Genomic DNA, 23,673 nt, shown 5'->3' with positions numbered 1-23,673 from the left:
AAGTGAGGACAGTTTGAAAACAAGTCAGTGAGCTACACACTCCATCTCCGCTCATAGAATCCCATCTGAAGTAGTGTTCAACAGCTCTTTGAAGGAGGATGAGAAAAAGTGTTTTCGTATAAAGCTGATACTATTATGACTATTATGTGCCGCTACTCCGTGCCAGTGACACTGAGTTGTTGCAAACAGTAACACAATTAAAAGTTCTCATTATTTATGTTGACTTTTGTTTGAGAAGAACATGTTTGATCATCAAATATTTCCTTGTGGTGCTAAAATAATTATTGCCAACAGATCGGATATAAATCATGTTGACATATCTTTTACTTTTTACAAAACAAAAAAATCACCATACATTGTCCTGACTTTGTTTATTTAATTTAAACTTTAAACATGCGGATGAAAATGTACTTAATGGAAAATAGTTTGATTATTTAGTTATTTATTTTTTTAAGTGAGTAATTGCGCTTGCACCCCTTTTGGCCCTAATTTTATTTTGTGTTCAGTGTTAGGTCCTTTGCTGGATTAGTTTAGAATTCACAAGTACCCTTTTGAAAGTACAGAGAGTTAATTAAGAGCTTTTATTTTATAAATTGTCATGTGGGACATGACTCATTTTCACCCAAAATGTCAATTACAACCCTCTGGTTCTCATCCCTTGACGTCTCTTGTGTTTAGCAAAAAATGCCAAACATAAGCTTTTAGCTTCTATCAAATATTGACTGTTTTTTGCTCTTTCACGTCACTGAAAATTGAATATCTTTGGATTTTGGACTGTTGTATGGAGAAAAAAAACAAGCAATTTCAAGATGTCACATTGTTATCCGTAGAATTTTGTTGGGTATTTTTCTGATTTCTATATTTTTTTGTTGCTGAAATGTTTGACAATCATAAAACATTTCCCCAAATCCCAAAGTGACATATTCAGATCCCTCGCTTTGTCCCACCACCAACATTCATGTAAAATTGTAGACAAGCTAACAGTGGATCGCAAATGTACAACAACATTTTTGTTGCCAACATTAGATCTCAAACAAAAGCCAGAGACTATATTGTATTAAGTTGCTTTGAGCGGTAAATTCACCACTTCTAAGCAGCAGAAAAAAGATAATTTTGTTTCAGGGCCTCACAGTGCCGTCAGTCCTCCTGCATGTCGGCAGCTTCTTCTACCAAAGAGTTGCGTGAAAGTCAAGAGCACTCACTCCACAGCAATTCTAAAAAAACCAAGACATAGCCTGAAGTACACTGCACTGCACTGATGATTTGAATCTTAAACTTTCAAGGGGCAGCACCACTAAATCCCCTTTTTGATCGAAGAGTTTATGAATCACCAATTCATTTTATCTCTTAACTGAACTTTTACAGTGCTGGTATTGATTGCTCCAGTGGACTCAACTCTTGAACCAGACTTATCCTGACAGTCTCAATCAAAGAGTGCCGAGTCTCTCCTCTGGCAGATGCGGTGCTTGCCTGGTTTAGGACAGAATAGCAAGGATTTGGCTCACCAGAGAACCATATAATAACCCTGTCTGCGGTTCAAAAAGAATATCTGGGTTCAGGGTTTTTAAATTGCTCAAGGATTTAGATGCCAATTATATTTAGCTGGATTGATGAAGGCTAATTAACGGGTTGGTCTTTCTCTCAAAGTACACCTTCGGGTTAATGAGCAAAATCATAATTATCTCCAAAATCAGCATCACGCTCAAGCCCAGCATGCACACTCATGCCCAGACACACGGTTATATCAGCATCATGGTCAAACCCATCATGCACACTCATGCCCATACACACAGTTGTACACTCATTTAGTCATGCAGCTCTTCGTAAAAAGTCTGTGTTTCAGCATGTCTAAGTAGGCAGTGTACAAACAGAGCAGGGTTTAATCCTATTTCTCGTGAGAGCAGCCACTGGGAGAAGGAGGCAAGAGTTTGCCTGAAGCTTATTTTCACCCCAGTGCAGTTCCACTCCCAGGGATTGGGGCGCTTTCACTTGTTTGGTATTTGGAGGGGTTGGGGGAGCAGGGCGGATGCATATATTATTTAAGCAAACGTGTAGTGCTGGAAGGACAAAATTATAGCAAGAAATTGCTACATGCATAAACACAATTTGTCAGAAGGTGGCTTTAAAGTGATCAGTTCACCTATGAGGTGTATAGCCAAGGCTAGGTTTTGGTTTTGTCTCCCGAGGGCACCTTGCTGGCTGGTAGATTGTCCTCAGTCTATGAAATGGCCCTTTTGAGTACCTTGCTGCATGTGGAAAAACGTGTGTATCAAGGACAATATAAGAAAAGCAGATGATAGGAGTATTTTCTGCCTTTGGTCAGAAAATTATTTTTGAAGCTAGTTTCCTGTGTTGTTTATTCATTTTTTTGTGAGAATAATGTTTGTATGGCTCTTACCTGACTTCAGAGAAGGAGGTGAATGCTACAAATGCTCGGTTAAGTGACATTCTCCTGCATTATTCTCTGCTTAAAGAGATACTTTGGTGATTTTCAACCAGCTTTGGACAGATACATAGATAGATAGATAGATAGATACATACATACATACATACACTGATACACTGATACACTGATACATAGATAGACTTCGTCGTCCACCCTGTCTTTGGCTTCGCTGAAACACAGCAGGGATATATAAAATTGTAGTTTTCCCTAATATAGTTATTCTTTGTTCATTGCCTAAATGCCATAGGGAATAAACGACTTCATATAAATGTTACGACTGGTTTTTGGGACCCTAAATTGTCCAGCGATTTCCTCAAATTTTGCTGAACTTACTGGTGGCTTATCTTGAGTGAGAAAAATAATGAATTTAATAGTGCTTGGAGAGATTTGTTTGCTTTCACCACCAATGCTGCCATACAAGCTCATTTATGCCTATTAGTAATTTTAACTAATTGGCCAATTTTGACTTAATAATCCATACTTTCTTTATTATAAGGCTAATTATAAGGCTATTATAAGTTTTTTGGCCAAAAATTCTCTTGATAGAACAGGTTGCCGCCCCCTGGTATGTACGTTGGTGGAAAAAAACAGGCCCATTTCTCGCCTTTAATGTCTTCAGAAACATATTTTAGTGCCCTGTTTGGCTGTAATAAGAAAGATTTTTGAAAGAAAGTAGGCTGAAAAAAATTCAGATCAACAGTAAAACCAAACAGTGCTGATTAAATATGAAACAAGATTCTGTTACTAAGTTGCTTGTTTCTCGCCTCAATGTTTTCAGAAACATATTTTAGTGCACTGTTTAGCTGAGCTTGTGTGTTACCAGCTGGCTGCCGTATTATTTCATGACTCAAAGTGGAAAAGCTTGCATTATGTTGGTCACCAGTGGGAGCATTTATTAGTCAGAGCAGTGCAGTCTGGTAGCAAACGCGTCCCTCTTTTCTCTCTGGTCATAAAGCATTAAATTAAAAAATATTCCCATCTTTCTACTGCATAGATATCCTAGTTTAATTTTAAGAAAAGGCATTTTTTCCAGAAGAGAAATATTTTAACTTTTTGGATATAGCCCCATGTCTGCATCCATAAAGTTCTGGACTGTTTTTTACACCTTTTGAGTGTTTTTACTTTGGACAGGGTGCTTGTTTTGACCCACTGGCTTCTCTCCCGGAAGCCACTCAGACTGTTCACAAAAACACAAGGACCTTGCAACACCCTTGGCAATGCACAGATAGCGATTTGAAAAAAAATCTGCGTCACCGACTGGCTAGGTTACAAAACTGCACACCTGATGGTTACAGTTTTTTTCACACAAAGAATGAGGAGCCGGCTATAAATCAATGTTTCCTGAAATCCAGCTATAGTTACAGTTTTTCTTTGTTTGCTTATTCTTTTCCATTGTTTTTATGTGTTCAAGGATTCTCTCCTGCCTCTCAACAAGAATTTCATTTTGTAATCTTTCAAGTGCGCGGCAGCAAGGTCTCCGGTCTTGCCTCAGAAAATTGGCTGTGGCAGTGCACCTTAACATTAGCGAATGTGTCCCACAGTACTGCAGCTGTGTCTGCGGCTTATTTAAATGTTTCATGAAAAGTTCAGTTTTACAATGGAAATGGCACACAGCTTCCACAGAGCTTGAGTTGATATTTTACTCTCTTTCATTATGAAGCAGCACTTTTACAGTATGCTCCCCTGTGCTCTGGCGCTGCTTTGAGCTATAATGCAGTACCATCACCACCATCAGGAGCCGTCACTCTGTTTGAAGAAAGGAAGTTGTTTCACTTTCACTGACACAGTTCTCATCTTTAAATTAGGTTGCACTGCAGCGAAGGAAAAGCTGGAGTTGATATGGATTGAACTGAATCCTACAGTAGCCTCCCCCTCATACTACAGGGCAGAGGTTCTCAAACTTAATAAGCCAAGGTCCAAATCTGATTTCGAGTCAAGGCCAAAGGTCCGTAATAATCGGCTATAAGCAAATTACTTTTATTAAACTTGCTTATAACTGTCAAGCAACGTGCATGCAAGTTTAAGGCAGTCTGAGAAAAAATACGTTCGTACATTTAAATAGTGACATCATCACCATATTGGTGACAAAATGTTCGCTGATAGAAGATGCACAAATCTCGCTTTTTCGTGCCCACAGGACAGAATGTAAACGCCTGTTAGCCATTAATTAACTTGCTCACTTTGCTTCCTTAAATGTTTTCAAAACTCTTAAACTTGAATATTCATTCTTGACTCTTGTTGTACAATTCTTCACCCAGTGTCCACGAATTATATCGTGGTGGCTTTCAGCTGCATGTTGTGGCCATCATCAGTAAATGGAGCTTGCCCGGTTTGAGTATTTTGAATATTTATACATAAATAAATGATAACAACAATAAATACACAATTTAAACAATCGTACAATCGATCTATTTTAGCAATTTAAAGCTAAAGTAGGGAACCTTTTTTTTCTGTATTTTTACTCTGTATTTTTTTACTCTATTGTCTGTGTTGTTTTAATAGGGGTTTTTTTTGCTATTTTTGGATTGTACAGCACTTTGGTTTACCTTTTTTTGTTTTTGAACGTGCTTTATAAATTAATTTGGATTGAACAGTATAAAATGTCCATTTATTTATCAAATCATTAAAAGTCTATTTGCTGCTTGTAAATGCGAAATGAAGTGTTACCAGTTAATGTTTATTAATGTAAAGTGAATGACTGACAAGTGATTTGTCTCTGCGTTTGTGTTTTTTGCAGACATAAACATGGCGGGTGAGCCCAAGCCGTACAGGATTAAAGTGGGCTCCAAACGGCCGCTCTCAGCTGTGTATAGGTAAGATTTGCTCCCACTACAACTTACTCCTTCAAATCCAAAAGTGCAGCCACACGTTAATTATCTTCCACATGATCCTGCTGATGTAAATGTGGAGTAATTTTTTTGAATACGATGATTCCTATCATGCTCGTTTTTCCTTTTCTTTTGAACCCAGAATTTATAATTGACTTTTTAATGCTCTCCACATTTCTCAGCCCTGACTGGAGTTTGTTCTGCACGGTCCCGTAAAGCTCAAAGGAGAAGCTGTTGTATAAGCTTCATTAAGCATGACCCTGATTTTCAGGCCCATACACATCTCTTGGTCACAAACAGATCAAAGCAGCGCTTGTTTACTGCAGTCTAATATGACAGACGGGCAGACATGTTTTTTTATTTATTGGGACAGTTTTCTGTGTGCACTGATACTTTGTCCATTGGCAGAGTTTATATTCCCACCAATTTAGCCCTTTTTGTTTTGTTGGTTTGTTGCATTGCACGTTATTTTACTAATTTATTAGTTTGTGCATTGTGTTATTATAAACCCTCATTTGCATTTTATAGCTGCAGCTGAAAACAGCCGGGATGTAATATGGTAATTATGGAACAGGAACAGGAGAGGCTAAAACCAACAATACACCACTATAAATTGAAATAGTAATACATTAATCCTAATTAAAATTCCTGTGAGAATAGCAACATTTCAAAACAGCTCCTTCTTCACTCCTCTTCTCTTTATTTTATTTCTCTCCCTGAATTATAAATTAGTTGCCTTCCTGAGCGTGAACCTAACATTGATTTTCCTCTCCAGGGTCTAAGGAAAAGATTTTTCTTTCACTCTCACAGTATTTCCCCCTCTGAAACTTTTCTTTTTCTTTGTTGATCTGTGGTCTTTGCATGCCAGCGTGGCTTAGGCTTGCTGCTTAACCTGCGGTGAGCTTCAGGCTTTAACTAGAGCGTGTCCGCTCGAGTCAAAACAGCTTGAGTTTGATCTGCTTACTTTTGACAGATCCAAAATGGCTGGTCTTAATACGACCCATCTCTTTCTTTATCTGTTTCTCCCTGTTTGTCTGCGCCCTCCTCTCCCCTCTGTCTCTCTGTTTGTTTCTCTTGTAGTGGTTTTGAATTTGAGTACGAGTACTACAGGGATGACTTCTACAGCAGGTATGTGTCATTCACATAATGTCAAATAATTTGGGATTTTACAAGTAAACAGTTGACCATTAGGTTAATCATGAAGCCCTTAGTTACTGTTGCTATGCCTCAAGTTTTCAGTTCTCACACTGTGCAGATTAACTACTCGACTCGACTTTTCTTTGTCTCTGAGAAATAAATTGGCTTCTTATTTTGAGATTACTGAATTCTTATCTTTTTTTTCCTAACCACCCCTTAGGATAAATAAGACGCAAAAGAATGAATCAGCCAGAGTTCTCTTACTGTACTCATAGGCTTCTCAGAGGTTTTTAGGATTTTAGAATGTTTCCAGGATTTTAGGAACTTTCTTGGGTTTTAGGACATTTCTAGATTTTTTGGACATTAGGGGCTTAGCTAGAACGTCTGCTGTGGGATGCAGGGTATCCTCCACTCACACTTTTTTTTTTTTTAAATAAACAAGCTCTGTTTTAATGCTGTTCTGTGCACTTTGGCACCTTATGTATACTAAAAGTACAAAACAATTCCTATTGACAGGGGTCAAATTTGGCTTGTGGGCCACAAGTTGAGTATCAGTGCTCTAAGCTTTTTTAAAATTGCATCACTCTTACTTCAAAATGAGGAGAAATCCAAAGCTTGACAGAGCAACGCTATGATTGGACAATCACTGTTCAGGGGAGTGGTTTAGTTAACGATCAATAGGTCTTCCCTCTGGATTTGTCACAGTCCCTCATTAAAAGTCGTACCTTGTCAGATATAATTCAGTAACCTTCCCGCAGAGGCACCTTTAGATAGTCAACTTGTCAAAACGGCTGAACAGATCAAGCGTGCATCTCGAAACATGATGAAGGAACACTCGTTTCCTCTCTCATTTATCCGCCAGTGATCTGACTGCTTATCTGCCGAGACATTTTCTAAATGTCAAACTTGTTGAGAGCCGTGACAGACGTCTACTGTCACCGACAACAGTCAAAGCTGACACCGTCGTTTGACATTTAGCACCCTCTTCTTTTCATCTTCTTCTCTTTCAGAAGATATGTGAGAGGATTATTTGCATGCGTGCGATGGCCTGGATAGTCGTATAGAGAGAGGGACAGTGCTAGATTTCATGTCGCCTTTTTGTTTTATGTGTGTCGTTTGAGAGAGAGAACCCAAGAGAAATCCATAGAAAATCTATCTTGAAATACAATACTGGGAACAGATACAGTAATAGGCTTTGGGAAGAGGTGATGGCGAAATAGACAGAAAAACCTTTTAGCTCCAGTAGATGGACACTCTCTGAATGCTTTAGGGCCTCTTATAAAAGACAGTGACTTATAGAAAAAGGGTAAGAAGTGAAGTGTAATATTATAGCTTTTCTCTTTTCTCAAGGCTTTTTGACTACCATGGCAGAGTGGCCCCCCCACCGAGAGCCGTGATCCCCCTCAAACGCTCCAGGGTGATCACTCCCTCCTCCCGCCGCGGGAAGACCTTCCCCATGAAAACATCCTCCTCTTCCTCCTCTTCATCCTCCAGACCTCCCACGTCCTCCTCCGGGCTCAAACGTACGTACAATAAGGTGCTTTTTACTTATCTTGTGTTTACACTCGGCCACTCAGATTTTGCTTTATTTAATTTTTTATTTTACAAAAGAACACTGCCTAATTACGCTAATAGCATTCTGTCTTTTTTTTTTTTTTGAAAAGTGCTTAATGCAAATCTGAAAACCACGACTCTGACAGGAAGAGCGGTGGCATGATTCAGCTGTGCTACTTACACCACGCCACTATAAAAAGCTATTTAATTCACTCCAGCAGCTCAGAACAAGCCACACTGCAATGTAGAGCAAAACACTAAATCGCAAACACAAATATAATCCGAGCTTTGCGAGCGGCACCCATTCAGCAAACAGTGTTATTCCTGTCACCCAGGATCCATCTGGATCTCATCCGCTCCCTCTGATTAACTGGTGATGCTTTATAACGTCCTAAATGTAATTAATGTGAGATTGGGGCCATCTCTGTGGAGCTGTGGTCAGCTGTGTTTTCCTAAACGTTCGTCTCTATCCGTAGCCTGTGTAATTGGCTACAGTGTTTATTCCATTGTTGCCTGTCTAGGCCGGTGTTATCAGCGCAAGCAGCTTGGTGAGGTCTGTGAGGAGGACCCAGATGCAGATGGTTAAAAAAAAAAGAAACCCATCTCCCATCCTCTTTTTGGACAGAGTCAATGAATTCTCTCCTCTGTCTATGCAGTGCCGCTGTATGTTTGGGAGAGGAATTCGCCCCTGCCAGTACTGTGAAAAATCACCGTTTGTATTGACTTTGGCCTAGATAGATTGGACAGCGAAATAAGGTTGTCCCGACTGCAGGGCGGGTTTGTGCGGGCAGTTTTAAAACCACTCAGGCTGTACGAGTAATAATTCACTGGAGGGAGAAAAAGAGAAACAGCCGTCAGATGCAAGGATCATAAGGATGGATAGATTCATGTTTTATACATTATACCGTCAACAGTTACTATGTTTACATGTGCACTAAAACCCTAATATGAAATGAAGAAAATTGTCTGTCTGCATCCAATTTTCTCCTCGATGGGTTGCACAATCAATCCCAAAATTCACATGGGCATGGAGAATTGCCATAGGTAGAAATTGACAAAGCTTTTTCTGTCATCCACCCACTGTCTGTGCCTGTTTTGTATAAAAATGTTTCATAAATAACGTTGACTTGCTCCGTCTTTTGCCCATAAAGTCAATGAGTGAAAACACGCACGGTGCTACTCTGCCTGTGCATCCCACATTGTGACCGAATGTGAAATTGCAGCTTGAATGACAGAAATAAAGCGCTTAAAACCTAAACTGACAAGATCTGGTGTCAGAGCAAAAAACAAAAGCTCCTAATGGGCAATATTTGGGATTTACACCCAGTGCTAATTGGGAATGGCAACTCACTGTGGCTGCAATATTTTAAACTTATCTGCTGTCAAAAATGTCAAAAATGACCATTGACTTGTTTTGTAGACATGTTTTTTTTTCATAAGCAATGAATGTGTGGGATGTAATTAGTAACAATTGTGACATCACAAGTTTATCACTGGTTGGAAAATTTTCTTATTGGCCCTTATTCTAAACAAACCTAATTTTAAACATTGCGAAAGACTGAGATATCAACAGGTTTCTGGATGAGTGCAAATATTGCAAAATAGTTAAAGGAATGAAAGAGGGAGGCTGTGTTTGCATGGTCAAAAAAGTTCACCATTGATTAAAAAAAAACGTTGAAAAAAGTTTATTTTTATGCAAAGAAGCAAAATGGCTCCAGCTGTTCCACTTTTCCATATTTTGGTTTTCTCAATGACAGCTGCATGTAAACAGGACTATTCGTGAAATATTGATTTTCATTAGCCAATTTAATACTGCCTTTTTTGGAAAGAGCAAAAACTAGAATGTTTTGTGCATGTAAATGTAGTGAGTTTTGATTGTCAGTTGACTTTTGGCTTTTGACTCATTTTGTCTGCTAAGGAAACACTGATTGATGGCTCAGTCTTTAATCTGTGCTCTGTTCTGTTAAGTCTGATTTGTCACAGGCTGGATTGAAAATGGGACATATTGATGTTAAATGTTGTATTTCTTACAACAGTCATGTTGAATATACTGAGTATAGATTTAAATGTGTATAATCTTATATTTCCTTCCATTGTGTCTTTAAAATCTGGCTCACAGAATCCTCTTAAAGGGAAACTTTGGTATTTTTCAACCCAGACCCTATTTTTTGTGTCGAAGTGACTAATGGGAACAACACTTTCTGAAAGTGTTCCAGTATTAAGGGCTATAGTCTCAGCACCTACAAAATGGACTGCAATGTAATCACTCGGGGCATGTGCACACCTTCAATTTACGTTCACTAAAAGTGCTTGTTTTCACCACTGACAGGTTCAGATTGTTATTTTAAGTGCACAAAATCCTAATCCCCCCCTCATTTACATTTCAGCCTGTTTTGTTTCACTAAATACAGGGTCAGTTTAAAAAATATGGTTCCCTAATGTCACATGGACACAAAACCATGAGAAAATAGAGTCCAGGTTGAAAAATACCAAAGGTACTGTTTAAAGTTCATCTGTCCAAGCCGGTAACTTTTCAACAAGTCTTCAGAGTCTGAATTACATCAGCATCAGCAGCCCCAAAACTCTTTGTCCGCTTTAATCTTCACAGACCAGTGATTCAAGAGATCCTCACTATCCCCAGGATAAAAAAAAAAAAAAAGTGGTTCATCACAACGTCCTAAAATTAGATCCATTACTCATTCCCTGAATCTTATCTTATAATGCTTATTAAATAACAATGGCATTTTCTCCCTCCTTTTTCCTTTTACTTGAGCTATTTAAAGATGCTGTGTTGATGTTGGATTAGGATGTGTACATTGTGTATCTGCAGCTTATGTGACTGATAGCACAAAAGGAAAAAGACCTGGAGGCGCCGATAAATTAAAAACTGTTCCACACTTTCTTATCATCAGTAAGCTGCCCACAGCGAGCTCAGATAATGTGGGAATAAGGGAAGTGAGTGTATATGTGTGTGTGCAGTCGTGGATGTTGGTTTTTGGAAGCAGGTGATACTGAGAGGGAGATAGAGACACTTCAGTGTGTTGCTCCATCGTGATATCATTGTATATCCACTGTTTTCGCCTTTATGCCCGTCCAGAAAGGTCGATTTTCTGCTTCAGGGTAGCTTTAGGGTTGAAGGCTGCTTTACAAAACAACATGAGAATCAATCTTGTGATTTCCACACACATAATACCTTTGCATAACCTTCAGTATGGCATTATATACCACTTTTTTTTCTTCCATATTTATCATCCTGCTTTAAAGTTAGTAATACCATGCAGCAGTGATACTCAGCCTGTGGAAATAATCTGACCCCCAACCATTTTCTAATTGACAATAAAAATAAAGTGATTAACATTGGAAATTTTAATTGTATGTTTAGCACACATGAGGTGTCAGAGTGCATAAAACAGCATCAAAATAAAAATTGTTTATCAAAAGAAGTGCCAAAGGAGGATCCTAGATGAGCCCCTAATGCCCTAAAATCCTAAAATGTCCAAAAATCCTAAAATATCCTTACATACTAGAAACATCCTAAGATCCTAGAAATGTCCTATAATCCTAAAACATCCTAGAACCCTACATATGTCCTAAAATCCAAGAAATTTTCCAAAATCCTAGAAATGTCCTAAAATCCTAAAACATCCTACAATCCTGAAACATTCTAAAATCCTACAAATGTTTAAAATCTGCAGAACGTCCTTAATTCCTGGAAACGTCCTTGAATACTAGAAATGTGTTAAAATCCCACAAGTGTCCTAAAATCCTTGGAAAAAGTATGAGGCTGTTGTGACTGGCCCCTGGCCTTCTGTCATTTTTGCAAAAGTGGCCCCCAAGCAAAACAAGCTGAGTGTCCCTGCAGCACAATATGCATCGGATCTTACCTTTGCACTGTTGGTTTTCAGCACAAATTCTTGTGAGGGATGAAAATGTCATTTTTGGTTTACCGCAAGCTAATATGTCAGATATTTTTATCACGCACTGACATCTTCTCTATCCGCACATGTTAATGTTTTATGCATCGGTTTAGCTCATACATTTATAATAGTGCACAGACATAAGAGATGATCTGCATTGTGATGTGGTGTGGGTGTAAATATACATGAAAGAAGCTAACTTAAAGAGCCTCACGCAGACATGATACCAGCGCCGTAATGTTGTGATTCCGTGCGAGTATCCTGCCTCTGATTTTCCGGCTGCGGCTTTACAGGAACTCGTGGGTTTGTTTACCGAGCGCTCATCCGTCGTCTCTCCAGCCCTGACAGAATCTGATAGGTGTCAAAGAGAATTTTATGTTTTCTCCTCAACTTCTGGTGTCTGTTTTTCCTCCCTTCCTCTCAAAAGATGACACATTTCAGCTGCCGAGGGTTAAGGAATAAGATTATCTTATTACTTTTATGGTCTAAATTCTTTAATCTGCTCAGTTCAAGCTGCTAAAGAGTACACCCTCGTTTCAGCAAACCGTGAAACAGGCCAGATTGAATTAATGACGACGTCCTTCAGACGCATTTATTTTTTATTTTCAGCAGATGTTATTTGCATATGACACATGAAGGTTAGGACTCAAACTTTGCCATGATATGGTCACGCTTCATTTACCCGAAGCTCAGATATGTATTGTAGAGTGAACACTGAGAGTAAGACCCAAAGCGAAGGAGGAAGGGGAAAGCAATTATTCATGAGACAGTAAACAGAAGCTGTGGGAGGGCAAACTGTGCCCCCTGTTTCTCATACGGTAACATTAGTGAGGCAGTAATCAGGCAGAGTTGCAGAGAGTTTATGAAATTGAAAAAAAATGCAATCAAAACACATTAAAATAAATTAGTAATTTAGTTTAGTGTCCTCAACACAAGTGCAAGCATCAGAATTAGATTTTAGTCTTTCTTTAATTACCCTGGAATAAAAGACAAAAGGTCTGGTGTGCATCATAATACAATATATGCTGGTTATTCAAAAACTGCAAAATAACCTTTGTATGTACGTGAATATTTCAAAAAGTGAATGAGCTGCTTTTCCTCTGCAGTTTAATTATTTGAATATTTCGGGCAGGAATCGTGATGTTTTACGTTTAAATCTGCGGTTTGGATTTCAGTCTTGTTGAGTCTATCAGTAATGGTTTGTGTTATGGATCCCACAATATATTTCAATAATTTGTTGAAAAGAATTATGTAATTCAGTACTACCGAACCATGTCCTTGGGCACTTGTTTCGAGTTAGTTGCACTGAGTTGTGTCTATTTTAAAACTCCTTGAAAATACAGCTGTAATCTCTCAGGCTGGAAAAAAAGACAAATATTTTAAAACTTAAGTCAATATTCCTGTGTATTTGTAAAGCATATTGTCCATGTTTGATTGTGTTTGTCAGTAGAATAATTCCACTTCTTTGTATGTAAAGTTTATCTGCTGTGAAGTTAATAAAATACTCTAGATTAGATTATGCTACCAATGAATTAGATTAACGTTTGAGCACTGGCTCCATTACCCTGTAATTACTTACAAATGACATAGAGATACTTCTAAGAATTAATTGTTATATAGCAGTAACTTTCTACTGGGACGAGTATAATAAACTCAAACATATTTTCCTATTGTGCCTAAACAAATACTATCTGATTAAAGTAAGGAAAATGTCTTTTATATTTTTTTCATTTTCTGTTTTTGTTGATATAGCAACACTTAGGGGCGATTGTTCTGTCCATGAGAATATACAGATACAGATATATATTTTTGAAAGTTGATTATTTCCCCAGTCTGTTTTTTAAAAAATCCTGTCCACATGACCTTCGTTTCATATCTCCGTCCACACGAGAACACAGAAATGACTTCTAAATGTTTGGTGTTAGCTTTCTTCAGCAGTCTGTCCTCATCACAATGAAAGCAAGTGTACAGGCTAACACCTGCCGGAGATCTCATCACCATTTACCCCCTTTGCTATAATTACGAAGTGGCTCACTTCTCATCGCCAACAATCCCACTCTCGACAATGTCCCACCACATGCTGTCCCATCCCACCATTGTTTCTGGTGGTCTTTAAACGGTGGACTCTGAGGTGACTGGACGCAGAAGACGGTGTCGTTTGGCCATGAAGGGGCGGAGCAATACGAAATTTAAGTATGAAGTAGTCAAGATACCAAGCACTGCTCGCAAAATGTAAACAAACAGGCAAACAAACAGGTAGTCCGCCTCTGCCGTTGTTTCTAGCAAATCCTTGATACGCAAAGCAACAATAGGCGTGCACAAATTTACGAGATGTTTTCCAAACGCTCCGTTTTACATGTCCACACAGATCCAAAGTATCCAGATTTTTAAAAATCTGCACTTTTGAAGGTGTTTTCAGAAATATACATTTTGGTGACATAAAATGAGAGGCCGTAACGTAGGGGAAATATCTGTATAGCCGGGGCAGTAAAGTAACTGGTGAATGCTTTTATCGGGAATAGTAGGAAATGATCGTTTTGCATTAACAGTAACTCGGTAACTAATACAGCTCCTGTCTGACTGTAGTATCATGAATGGTGAACAGTTAGGTTGATATCAGCTTGATGAAAAAGAGAAGCTCAGAAGCACAATCAAATAAATAAGGGAAAATCCTCATGGATTATAACTTTAGGATACTTTTTAAAGACTTTTATCTAACCCAACAGTAACAATATGCACTCAGCCAAGCAGATACTATATTTAAGTATAAACAAACTCCACACTTTATATAAGCACCTCATGCCAACTGAAAGATAACAGTTAGTTGAGATATTGGCATTATTGAGCAAAACTCAAGCAGCACTGCACAGCATGGTGGGCGTAAACTGTGCAATAATCTTCAAATTGAAAGCAGCAGGTCCACATTTTCAGCAGAGTAACTTTGCAGTTGGCCAGATTGAGATGTTCTCCGCAGGGAATGTGTGACTCAGAGTGATGACATGATATCCAAAAACTAAGAGCATTAAGAGTTGACAGCATGCGGTCTGTGATAAAACTGTATGAAGCAGCATCGTTAAAATGAGCGCATGGATGAAACTGGGACAAACTTGAAGTTGCTAAAATTCTGCGTCCCTGTCTCTCAGCAGTGAAGACGGACCAGCTTCAGACTATAAAACGGGAGCTCACTCAGATCAAGATGAAGATCGACTCTTTGCTGGGACGCCTGGAGAAGATCGAGAAGCAGCAGAGAGCCGAGTCCGGTGAGTAACTGACAGACGCATTAGGGCTAGCTGCGAGAGAAAGGGAAAAGGACGTCCACCACCGAGGGAGGGAAATTAAGAGCGAACGCTGGCCATAAGTCTTCATGACACTGTGGGAGATAAGAGCAGGAGAGCTTTCTGTCATAACAGCGGACAGGTGTCAACGCCACGCTGACTCAGTTTATATGAGACGTCTTTATAGATGCTCAGGACAATCTCAGAGTGCAGCTCACCGTAAAGGTCATTTAGACTTCATACTGTGTTGTGCGTGTTACAGTAATTCTCCTGACGTGTTTGCACTGGTTTAGTCAAACTCTGGACTTTTTTCTTTTTTTTAATCCACGACAGATGAACACAGAAAAAATCACACCAAGCCTTGGTCGTCCTCCAGGCAGCTCCAAGTGAGAATAAAAACTTAATAACTAGATAAAAAACAATGACAAATCCAAGGTTTAAACCAGGCATGCAGAAATATTTAAACTGTAAAGGCCAAAATTTGCTAAAGGGGCCAGTTGAGAATGCCGTTAAACGTGATTACATCTAATTATGCAACCACATTTGGTTTTTATATTGCCCTAAAATCTTTATCACTGGATATGTTTTGTCTCTCTCGTCTGTATGTGAATATAACTCGGGGCTGCGTCCCTCAGCAGGATTTTGTGATCAATTAGAAAAACAACAGGTAGCCACTGCAGAGATGCCAGGAGTGGTTAAGGCGGCTGATTTTTAAATTAAACGGGATAGAAAACAGCTTTGTATCATAGATGCGATGTGTTTATCTGAACTTAAAAAGCAAAAATACCAGTATTGATGATTTCAGTGCACTATGCATTGCTCAACAGTATGTGCTATCTAAAAATTAAAGAGCATGAAGTAATATAACAAGTTTTTTGTACCAAAGTGTTAGAAAATTAGCGTGACACCCAGATTTGCCTATTTGAGTTCAGAATGAGTTTACTATAGCTTAGAGCCATACATTTCAGCTTTTTACATGCGTTTCAACAGATTTACCCTGTTTTTTCAAAATTACAAAACACAAATAATGTGATTAATCTTTCATGGCTAAAATCTATTGACTCGGCAACTGTTCAGCAAATTTTTAAGGGTGGCGTGGTTGTATACAAAGTCAGTGAAAAGATGAGAATTTGCCCGTGGCCGTGCAGATTGGCACAAATTCACACAAGACGCACTCGTGCAAAATGTTCCAAATATATATCACAAGTATCCCAGAGCTTTATAAATCTGCATTATAAGTTTGAGTTTCGATAAAAAGTAAATGCAACATGTGCAATGGAAACAGGTTCAGCAAATAATTGATGATGTACAGTCACTGCATAAGCCGCTGCGAGCTCTCTTCATCGTCTCTGCCAGGCTTTTACCAGCTTATGCACAAAGTGCTGTTAGCACAACTCCTCCAAGTTTCTATTTTCATTTCCAGTGTGCTCTCTGTGAATATAAATTCATATTTCTCCTTTGTTTGAGGTTTGACTGGCACTCTTTTAATCATCTCGTGCAGATTCTTATGCAGCGGCACCTGACTGTAAAATTAGCACCTTGTACTGCTTTTCTCTATTAACCAACACCCGATATTTGCATGACAGCATTTGATGGAAATGCAGAAAAATGAGCATTTCCTTTTGCAGATTTTTTGAAAATTTGGTTAAAATTTGCCCTACATTTGGATGGAAACCCAACCACTGGCACGACTGGTGTTTCAGTTTCTGGCTGGTGCATTAGCTGTTTGGGGCAAATAAATACAAATTCATCTGAATGACACAAGATAACAAATTTACACAGCGAAAGCTGCACATGAAACTTCATTCAGCTATGAATTTACTTATGCAAAGTTGAAAGCTAAAAAAGATTTTCTATAGCTTGTGCAAAATATAAGAATTTGGCAGCTGGTGGAGACAGCTGTACCACTTAAAATGAGTGTGTGTCTGCTCTGTGAGATGATAAATTAGAATGCATGTGGTGTTGACAGGGTGTGTGTGTCACTTGGTCGTGTGTTAAGGTCAAACCACTTCTGTCCAGCTGAGCGCGCGGAGCAGCGCAGCCTCTAGGGATTGCTAGTGGGGGCTACACTTGCACAGATTTTGAAAACAGAAAAAAGCAGCCAAGTTAACTTTTCTACAGCTGTGTGAACCAAAGAAAGCTGTGACTGTGATCACACGATTCTCTGTGGCCTTCTCTCTCACTCAGAGGCTCAGAGAAAGTATGAGGACAACTGCGACTCCGTGCACGAGGGGTCCGTGTCAGAGACGGCGGAAAACTCCGGGGAGGAGGCCGGCGAAGTGGCGCTGGAAGTGGAGGCGGGAGAGATGACCGATGGAGGCGAGGACGCCTATGACGAAGAGGGCAGCCACGATCTGGTAAGAGAAACGGCTGACAGGCCTGACAGGGAGGGAAGAGAGCAAGGCACTTTGGGAGATCTCAAGTGGGCAGACAGTCTTCGCCTTCTGAAAGTTAATTTTCCAGAATTATTCATGGCCACAGATCTGAGAGAGCAGGGCTTCACATGAGTGAATGGTGAGAGCGCCTGGACTGACAGTTTCTCCCTGTCGACCCCGGCTCCAACAGTGGAAGCGAGGCTCTTCACAGGCCCACACACATACACACACTTACAGGCTGTAATTAAAGCACAGGGCTCGAGACACAAAGAGGAGCGTTTAAGACCAGACCTGCTGTGGGTCTGACTGTGAAGTGGTCGATGTAGAACAGTGTGAATATGTTTCCTTTTGCAAGGTCACTGATGAAGATGTAGAGATAGTTATCGAAAGGCCAAATGGAGATAATCTGTCGAGAAAATCCAACCATTATATATTATAAATAATTAATTATCTGATCCTTAAAATGCTGGAAATCAAAAAGTCCCCAAGGTGATGTCTACAGCTGCCTAAAACTCAAAAATATTCCACTTAAAATTATTCTAAAAGGAATATTTTGCAAAAACAAACTGTACCAGCAAATTTTTGGGATTTCTGCTTGCATTATAACATTTTCTGACAGTTAACAATTAATCGATTAGTAATCAACTCTTAGATTAATTGTCAGTTAATTTGATAACCGATTAAGATTTTTGAAGAAAAATAAAGTCAAATTCTCTTCATAAATGTGTATATTTTATGGTTTCTTTACTTCTCTGTGACTGAATATTTTTTGGGTTGCAGATGAAACAAAACATTTGAGGAGATCATATCGGATTTTGGGAAACCCTGATCCACATTTTTTTTTAACCATTTTCAGACATTTTATTGCAGCAAATTGTATCTGGTAGACTAGAAAGCAAATATATATATATTGATTTTATCCCCCTCACTCTGATATTCACAAGTTTTCATTCACCCAAGTTATGTCTTTTTTGAAACTGCAAAGAGAAGGACACACTCATATATTACACAGGATTTATCAGTATTTCATCCAAGACTGCAATCAATTGATACACTTTTACAGTTTTTTATTTTCAATGGCAAAATGTGCTGATAGATGTTGAATTAAACTGGTACAGACAGGTGTTTGATGAAGGCTTCTGGTCTGAAATAGCACAATGCTTTTCCTTGGGAAAAAAAAATGTTTTTCTTCTATTTTGTGCTTTGAATATCAAAAACCGGTTGCCATCGCAGCATTCGGAATAAAACATATTATTAATGTCTTCTTTACAGTGTTTTGTTCAAACGTTTGGCCTTTGAACTCTATGAAATAGCAGTTATCTGCATGCTGGGGCTTTAAAACACCCAGAGTGCTCCTTGTTATACCGCATTTAAAATATTAATTCACATATTTTTTTAGACGTGAACCTAACAGCGATTCTGCTTTATTTCACACCACACAGTTCTTCGGGTTCAAGCATCGAGATCAAAGTAATTATCCTGGCTTTTCATCCAGGTTCGCCTGTGCAGTGTGGCCATGCTTTTGACCATGCTTTCTCTATTATGCAGTATTTATTAGCCATTAACCAGGTGAGCATGGGCATGCTATCCTTGATGAAAGCCCGGTGCCCCCCGCTAATGGAAGACATTATTTTTCACAGACATGGTGGAGGAGATATATTTGTCTCCTGAAGGTCACATTGATCACAGATTGCGATAATGTACCGCAAAGACTGTTCTCGTAGGTTGGCATGGCTGCTCTTGTTGAGCATATATCAGCAATGACCTTTAGAAAAGATTAAATACAACCTGTGTGCTCAGTTTAAACACTACGTCACATCCATTATGTCCCTTCTTTTCTTTTTTTTCAGGTAGAGAACCATGTATCGGATATTGACAACTGAGATCAGGTAAGATTTTAAACCATTTCAGTAGCTGTGAGTTTGTTCTAAAGGTCCTGGAGGCTCTTGCAGCAAGTCTTCATTAAAGGCCTTATAACCAGTCCTCATTAAAAGCCATAACCACTGAACTGTGTCTCCGGCATCTCTAAACATTCGTTAATCATCTCCTAAGTCATAAGCTCCATGACATTTAGAAGACCAGCTCCACTGAAGGGCAGCTAATGCCGAATTCAACAGAGGGAGCAATAATGGCATTCCAATGGGCCAGAACTGCCCATAAACAACATTCATCTAATTGAATTGTGTGGTAGGGGGCATGAATGGCGAGGCCTAAGGTAAAGAGTTTTCTGCCTCTCGCCTCTCAGGGTGTGGGTAATGATGCAGCCACATCATCAGTCCGCTCGGCGCTGGCTGGCTCCTCGTAGTGGGGGTGCTTAGCTTTGTTTACGAGTCGCACACTGTCGATGTAACGCTGAGTTAAGCTGTCTTGTTTTGCTTCTGGGTGAGCAGAGGACATCCAAACACTGGTGATTCTTAGTTTTAATCTGCCTTTAGTCAGTGCAACGACATTTTAGTCCAGTTTTTGTTGTCTTATTCATGCATTTTTAATGTTTCGGGTTTTTAAGCTGTTGCCGTCTCTAAAGGGTCAGCGGGTAACTTTTAAAAGAATAACTTTTTGTCATATTTGCTTAAACTTTCTCTCCATCCTGACATTGGTGCATGGGACAGATAATCTCTGTTCCTCTGCCTCCTTCTAGTGCTCCTTATTGCTCCTGAACGAAAGCAACCAATCACACAGCTGTTAAGTGCTGCTCATAAAGATCGCTCCGCTTACTTTAACTGGGATAAAAACTATTGGATTGTGTGGATCTTCAGGCTGTGACACACCATTGCCGCGCTGGACTGATGGCTCTCGTTGCCGCGTTGTGTCTTTCACAGTTTGCCCTTGTCGACTCTCTTCGACTGTTTTTTCCACCGATTCAGCAAGTTGAATCAGTGGTGGCGTGGCCGTGGAGCCCATCGGTGAATGAAATCACTCCAATTGGCTGTTCAGCTTAGTGCACAAAAGGAGAAACAGAAGTGAAAAATGTAAACAAAGTGTGAAAGTTAAGGATGGAGTTCAAACAAACTCTCTATATGAGTTTCTTTTCTTCTGCCACTGAGCTCTTAAGCAGAAACGTCTTCTTATGGTTTGTGTTGTTGTTCACTGCTGCACAGTAAATATGATTTGTTATCGCAACATTAGATTGTGTTGCTAATCTGCTGGCTGGCTAACTAGTGTCGTGGCGGTCTTCTGGTTTCCTGTTTTGAATGATGAATACAGACAACGGCCTTCTGCTTCTATGAGGGAACTAAAAGCTGGGATTTTATTGGGAACTACAACCTAAAAATATCTCTTCTCATTGAATCTCAGACAGAAAGCTAATATGTGAATTTCCCAAAATGTCAAACTACTCTAATTCTGAAATCATGTACCCAACTAGAAGATTTAGATGGCTGACAGCACAAATCTATAACCTGTAAAAATATTACATTCCATATCCCTTCATAATCTTATATTAGCATTTGTTTATCTATTTCCTAAGGTTGCATGCTGGCTTTTATGTTTTTGAGCTGTTTAGTTCCCATTTTTGTTTACTTTCTAGTGGGATTGTAGATGCATTTTTTACATAAATACATTCCTTTTCACCCTCAGAGAACTGTAAGCTGTGCAGAAACTTTCATGTGCGTTATAGTGAAAATGTTCCCAACTAACGCTGCACTTTTTTTCCCTCCATCATCCTGCAAAGGCGTCTAGTCTCAGAGTTTTCTCCACCGCTTAAGAAACCACATGTTACACTTCAGTTTTCCATTTCCTTTCCACATGCCTGCCTTTTTGAAGAAAATCTATCAGTAGCCAATTCACAACACCTCCTCACAGCACATACATTTAAAAACCTGAAAATCTCACTCGAGGTCGTGGAGAATATATGAATGTTTTGCTCGCGGGCCTACCAAGGATAGAAATTCACAGTGAGAAGAACCTCAATAAGTCATGTCCAGAAGGATTAGGCAGGCAGCTCCGGCTACCAGCAATATATTTCTGCACTTCCCAAAGATATTTCTGAGGCCATTCAAAACGGACAAGCTTTTAAAACTCAGTCTAATCCTCATCAGATTTACTGCATTATAAATAGCCACCATGTTGGAGGAGACACAGTCCCTATAATGTGTTTTCATCAGTTCTCCTGCTCCTTTATCACTGTAGGATGAGGCAGCAGACACCCCCCGGTCGGTGGTATTAGAATTCATCATCACCTTCAAGAGATGGAAAAGGATCTCTGAGGGATCAAGAATCTCATTCTGGACTGTAAGTTGTGTTCAAGAGATGCTGAATCACATTTAGATGCCCAACTGTGCAGCACAAACCGAATGTGGTGTGCTCTCTAAAGAAAATGTATCCAAGACCCATTTTAATACATTGGCCTCAGTTCACCTCATGGATATTCTGTGCAACATATATTTCATTGCAAGAGGCTGACAGCATCACGCGCTTATTCTGTTCCTAAAAATAAAACAAAGAGGGAATGAAATAAAAGTCTTCATTCAGATTTATATATTGAATTGTGTTGAAAGAAAGGAACATGACACTGTTGATCAACCGTTGCTGCTTTTCTGAAATGTGTTTGCGATGTAATTTCACCAACTGTTTTCCAATGAATTTCTGTTGTTGCTAAAAAATGAATAAAGTTACAGTCGGAACAATGTGCGACCGCATTATGATATTCACAAAATGAATGAAACATCGGTGCCGTCTGGTTCGGATTTGACTCATGCATAAGCCAATAGCTGCGAGCATAACTTTATCCAGCTTTATCCATTTATCACACAAATGCCCTGTGGGGCTGTTCCATCGTATTCCAACTCCTGCCAACTTTCAGAGGCAGAAAGGGCTTCCTGTGGTAGAGAGCCAACACTGGCACCGGCCTCCTGCCAGGGAGCAGTGCCCCAATGTCTCAATGCACTCCTCCCTGTTCAGCCTGTGCATCCCAACATGGACTGCTGCTGTTCAGGAGCCAACGCCCTTTCTCCTCCTCCTCGACTATCTCCCCCTCTGCATCCTGCATTGATTCTCTCTTATGTAGTCAAAACAGCAAAGCAAAGTTTTTTAAATTATATACTAAGATGCCTCAATGTTATCCAAATCAGTGATCTTTGATTCAGATTGCAATGGCAACAACAACCTTCAGAAGCCAAAAGTAGCAGGGCACTTGGAGAACGCAGAGCACCCCAAAGGCAAAAAGCCCTTTCTTGCAATGTTTACAAATGTCAAAAAAGTGATTCGATCTGCTCCAAATTTTGACAGGCTCTTACTTGGCCCATGTGTCATCGTTTTACTAAATTTTATGAAAATTGTGCCAGTGGTTTTTCTGTAATCCTGCTGACAAAAAAAGACTAACCAAATCAAAACCATAACCTCTTTGGCATAATTAGTTTGAGAGTTAATACAAAATTATATCCTGATTATTCTTTTAATTAAACACCCATGAAGGTCAGTAATGAAGAAGAAGCTGAAGTGGCCGAAGTTCGATGATTTGTCCACTTATTTGGTAGAGTTTACTGACACAATGCGCATGATTTCTACCATTTGAGATTTGTGACACTGAATGCGTTTACATGGGCATAAATAACCTGTTTATGAAGCGTATCCTGATTATGATCATTTTGGGATATGGTGTTTACACGAGCACAGAGAAATCCAGCTCTGCATATTCCTGGTATACATGAAAAATTAACATATCCTCATGCATAAAAATGACATTACATACTAGATGTAAAGTTACGTACTTACCAAAAAGCTACTGTGGTTATGTTTGGGAAAAGAAAGATGAAGACTATGTACTTTGAAATTACTCAAAAGTTACTTCTGGTAGCATATTTGGGTCTCACAAAAAAAGATATGGTGTTTACATGCTCAAACACATGTATGGGATACTCCAAAAAGCTGATCGTAACAGTTATTTATGTCCATGTAAACACAGTCATTGCTGCCATGTGGAGCTGCTAAAATGCAAAAAAAATCAAATGCAGTTGCAGCTGAGTGATTTTAATTAACCTGATTATAAACAAACTGCAGCAAAGTGAATTTTGACACCAGTGACTGGCTGTCAGCATGTTCTACTGTTAATTAGTCACATCATGTTTGCCCCCCCTTTCCCACTCAAAATGAGTTAATTTACTTCAAACCATGACACAGGCATGTTTGTTTTCTCAAGCTTTT

The 23,673-nt window shown here is 39.3% G+C and overlaps 1 protein-coding gene across 2 annotated transcripts in view; it reads left to right on the top strand.

Moving 5' to 3' along the window:
* LOC121960715 (RNA-binding Raly-like protein) overlaps positions 1–23,191 on the top strand; it is a 38,929-nt gene extending 15,738 nt beyond the window's left edge. The window contains exons 2-8 of one of the 2 annotated variants that reach the window (XM_042510550.1): positions 5,184–5,259; positions 6,355–6,402; positions 7,762–7,934; positions 15,029–15,142; positions 17,345–17,514; positions 19,383–19,421; positions 21,661–23,191. In XM_042510550.1, the coding sequence (XP_042366484.1) occupies positions 5,184–5,259; positions 6,355–6,402; positions 7,762–7,934; positions 15,029–15,142; positions 17,345–17,514; positions 19,383–19,415 (614 nt within the window). In that variant the 3' untranslated portion in view covers positions 19,416–19,421; positions 21,661–23,191. Of the gene's footprint in view, positions 1–5,183; positions 5,260–6,354; positions 6,403–7,761; positions 7,935–15,025; positions 15,143–17,344; positions 17,515–19,382; positions 19,422–21,660 lie in introns of both variants that reach the window. The other variant, XM_042510549.1, reaches the window with a different exon arrangement.
* The last annotated feature ends 482 nt before the right edge of the window (positions 23,192–23,673 follow it).

The sequence above is a fragment of the Plectropomus leopardus genome, chromosome 21, assembly GCF_008729295.1.
Source record: "Plectropomus leopardus isolate mb chromosome 21, YSFRI_Pleo_2.0, whole genome shotgun sequence".
Taxonomy (NCBI): domain Eukaryota; kingdom Metazoa; phylum Chordata; class Actinopteri; order Perciformes; family Serranidae; genus Plectropomus; species Plectropomus leopardus.
This window is presented reverse-complemented; position numbering and strand designations above follow the sequence as displayed.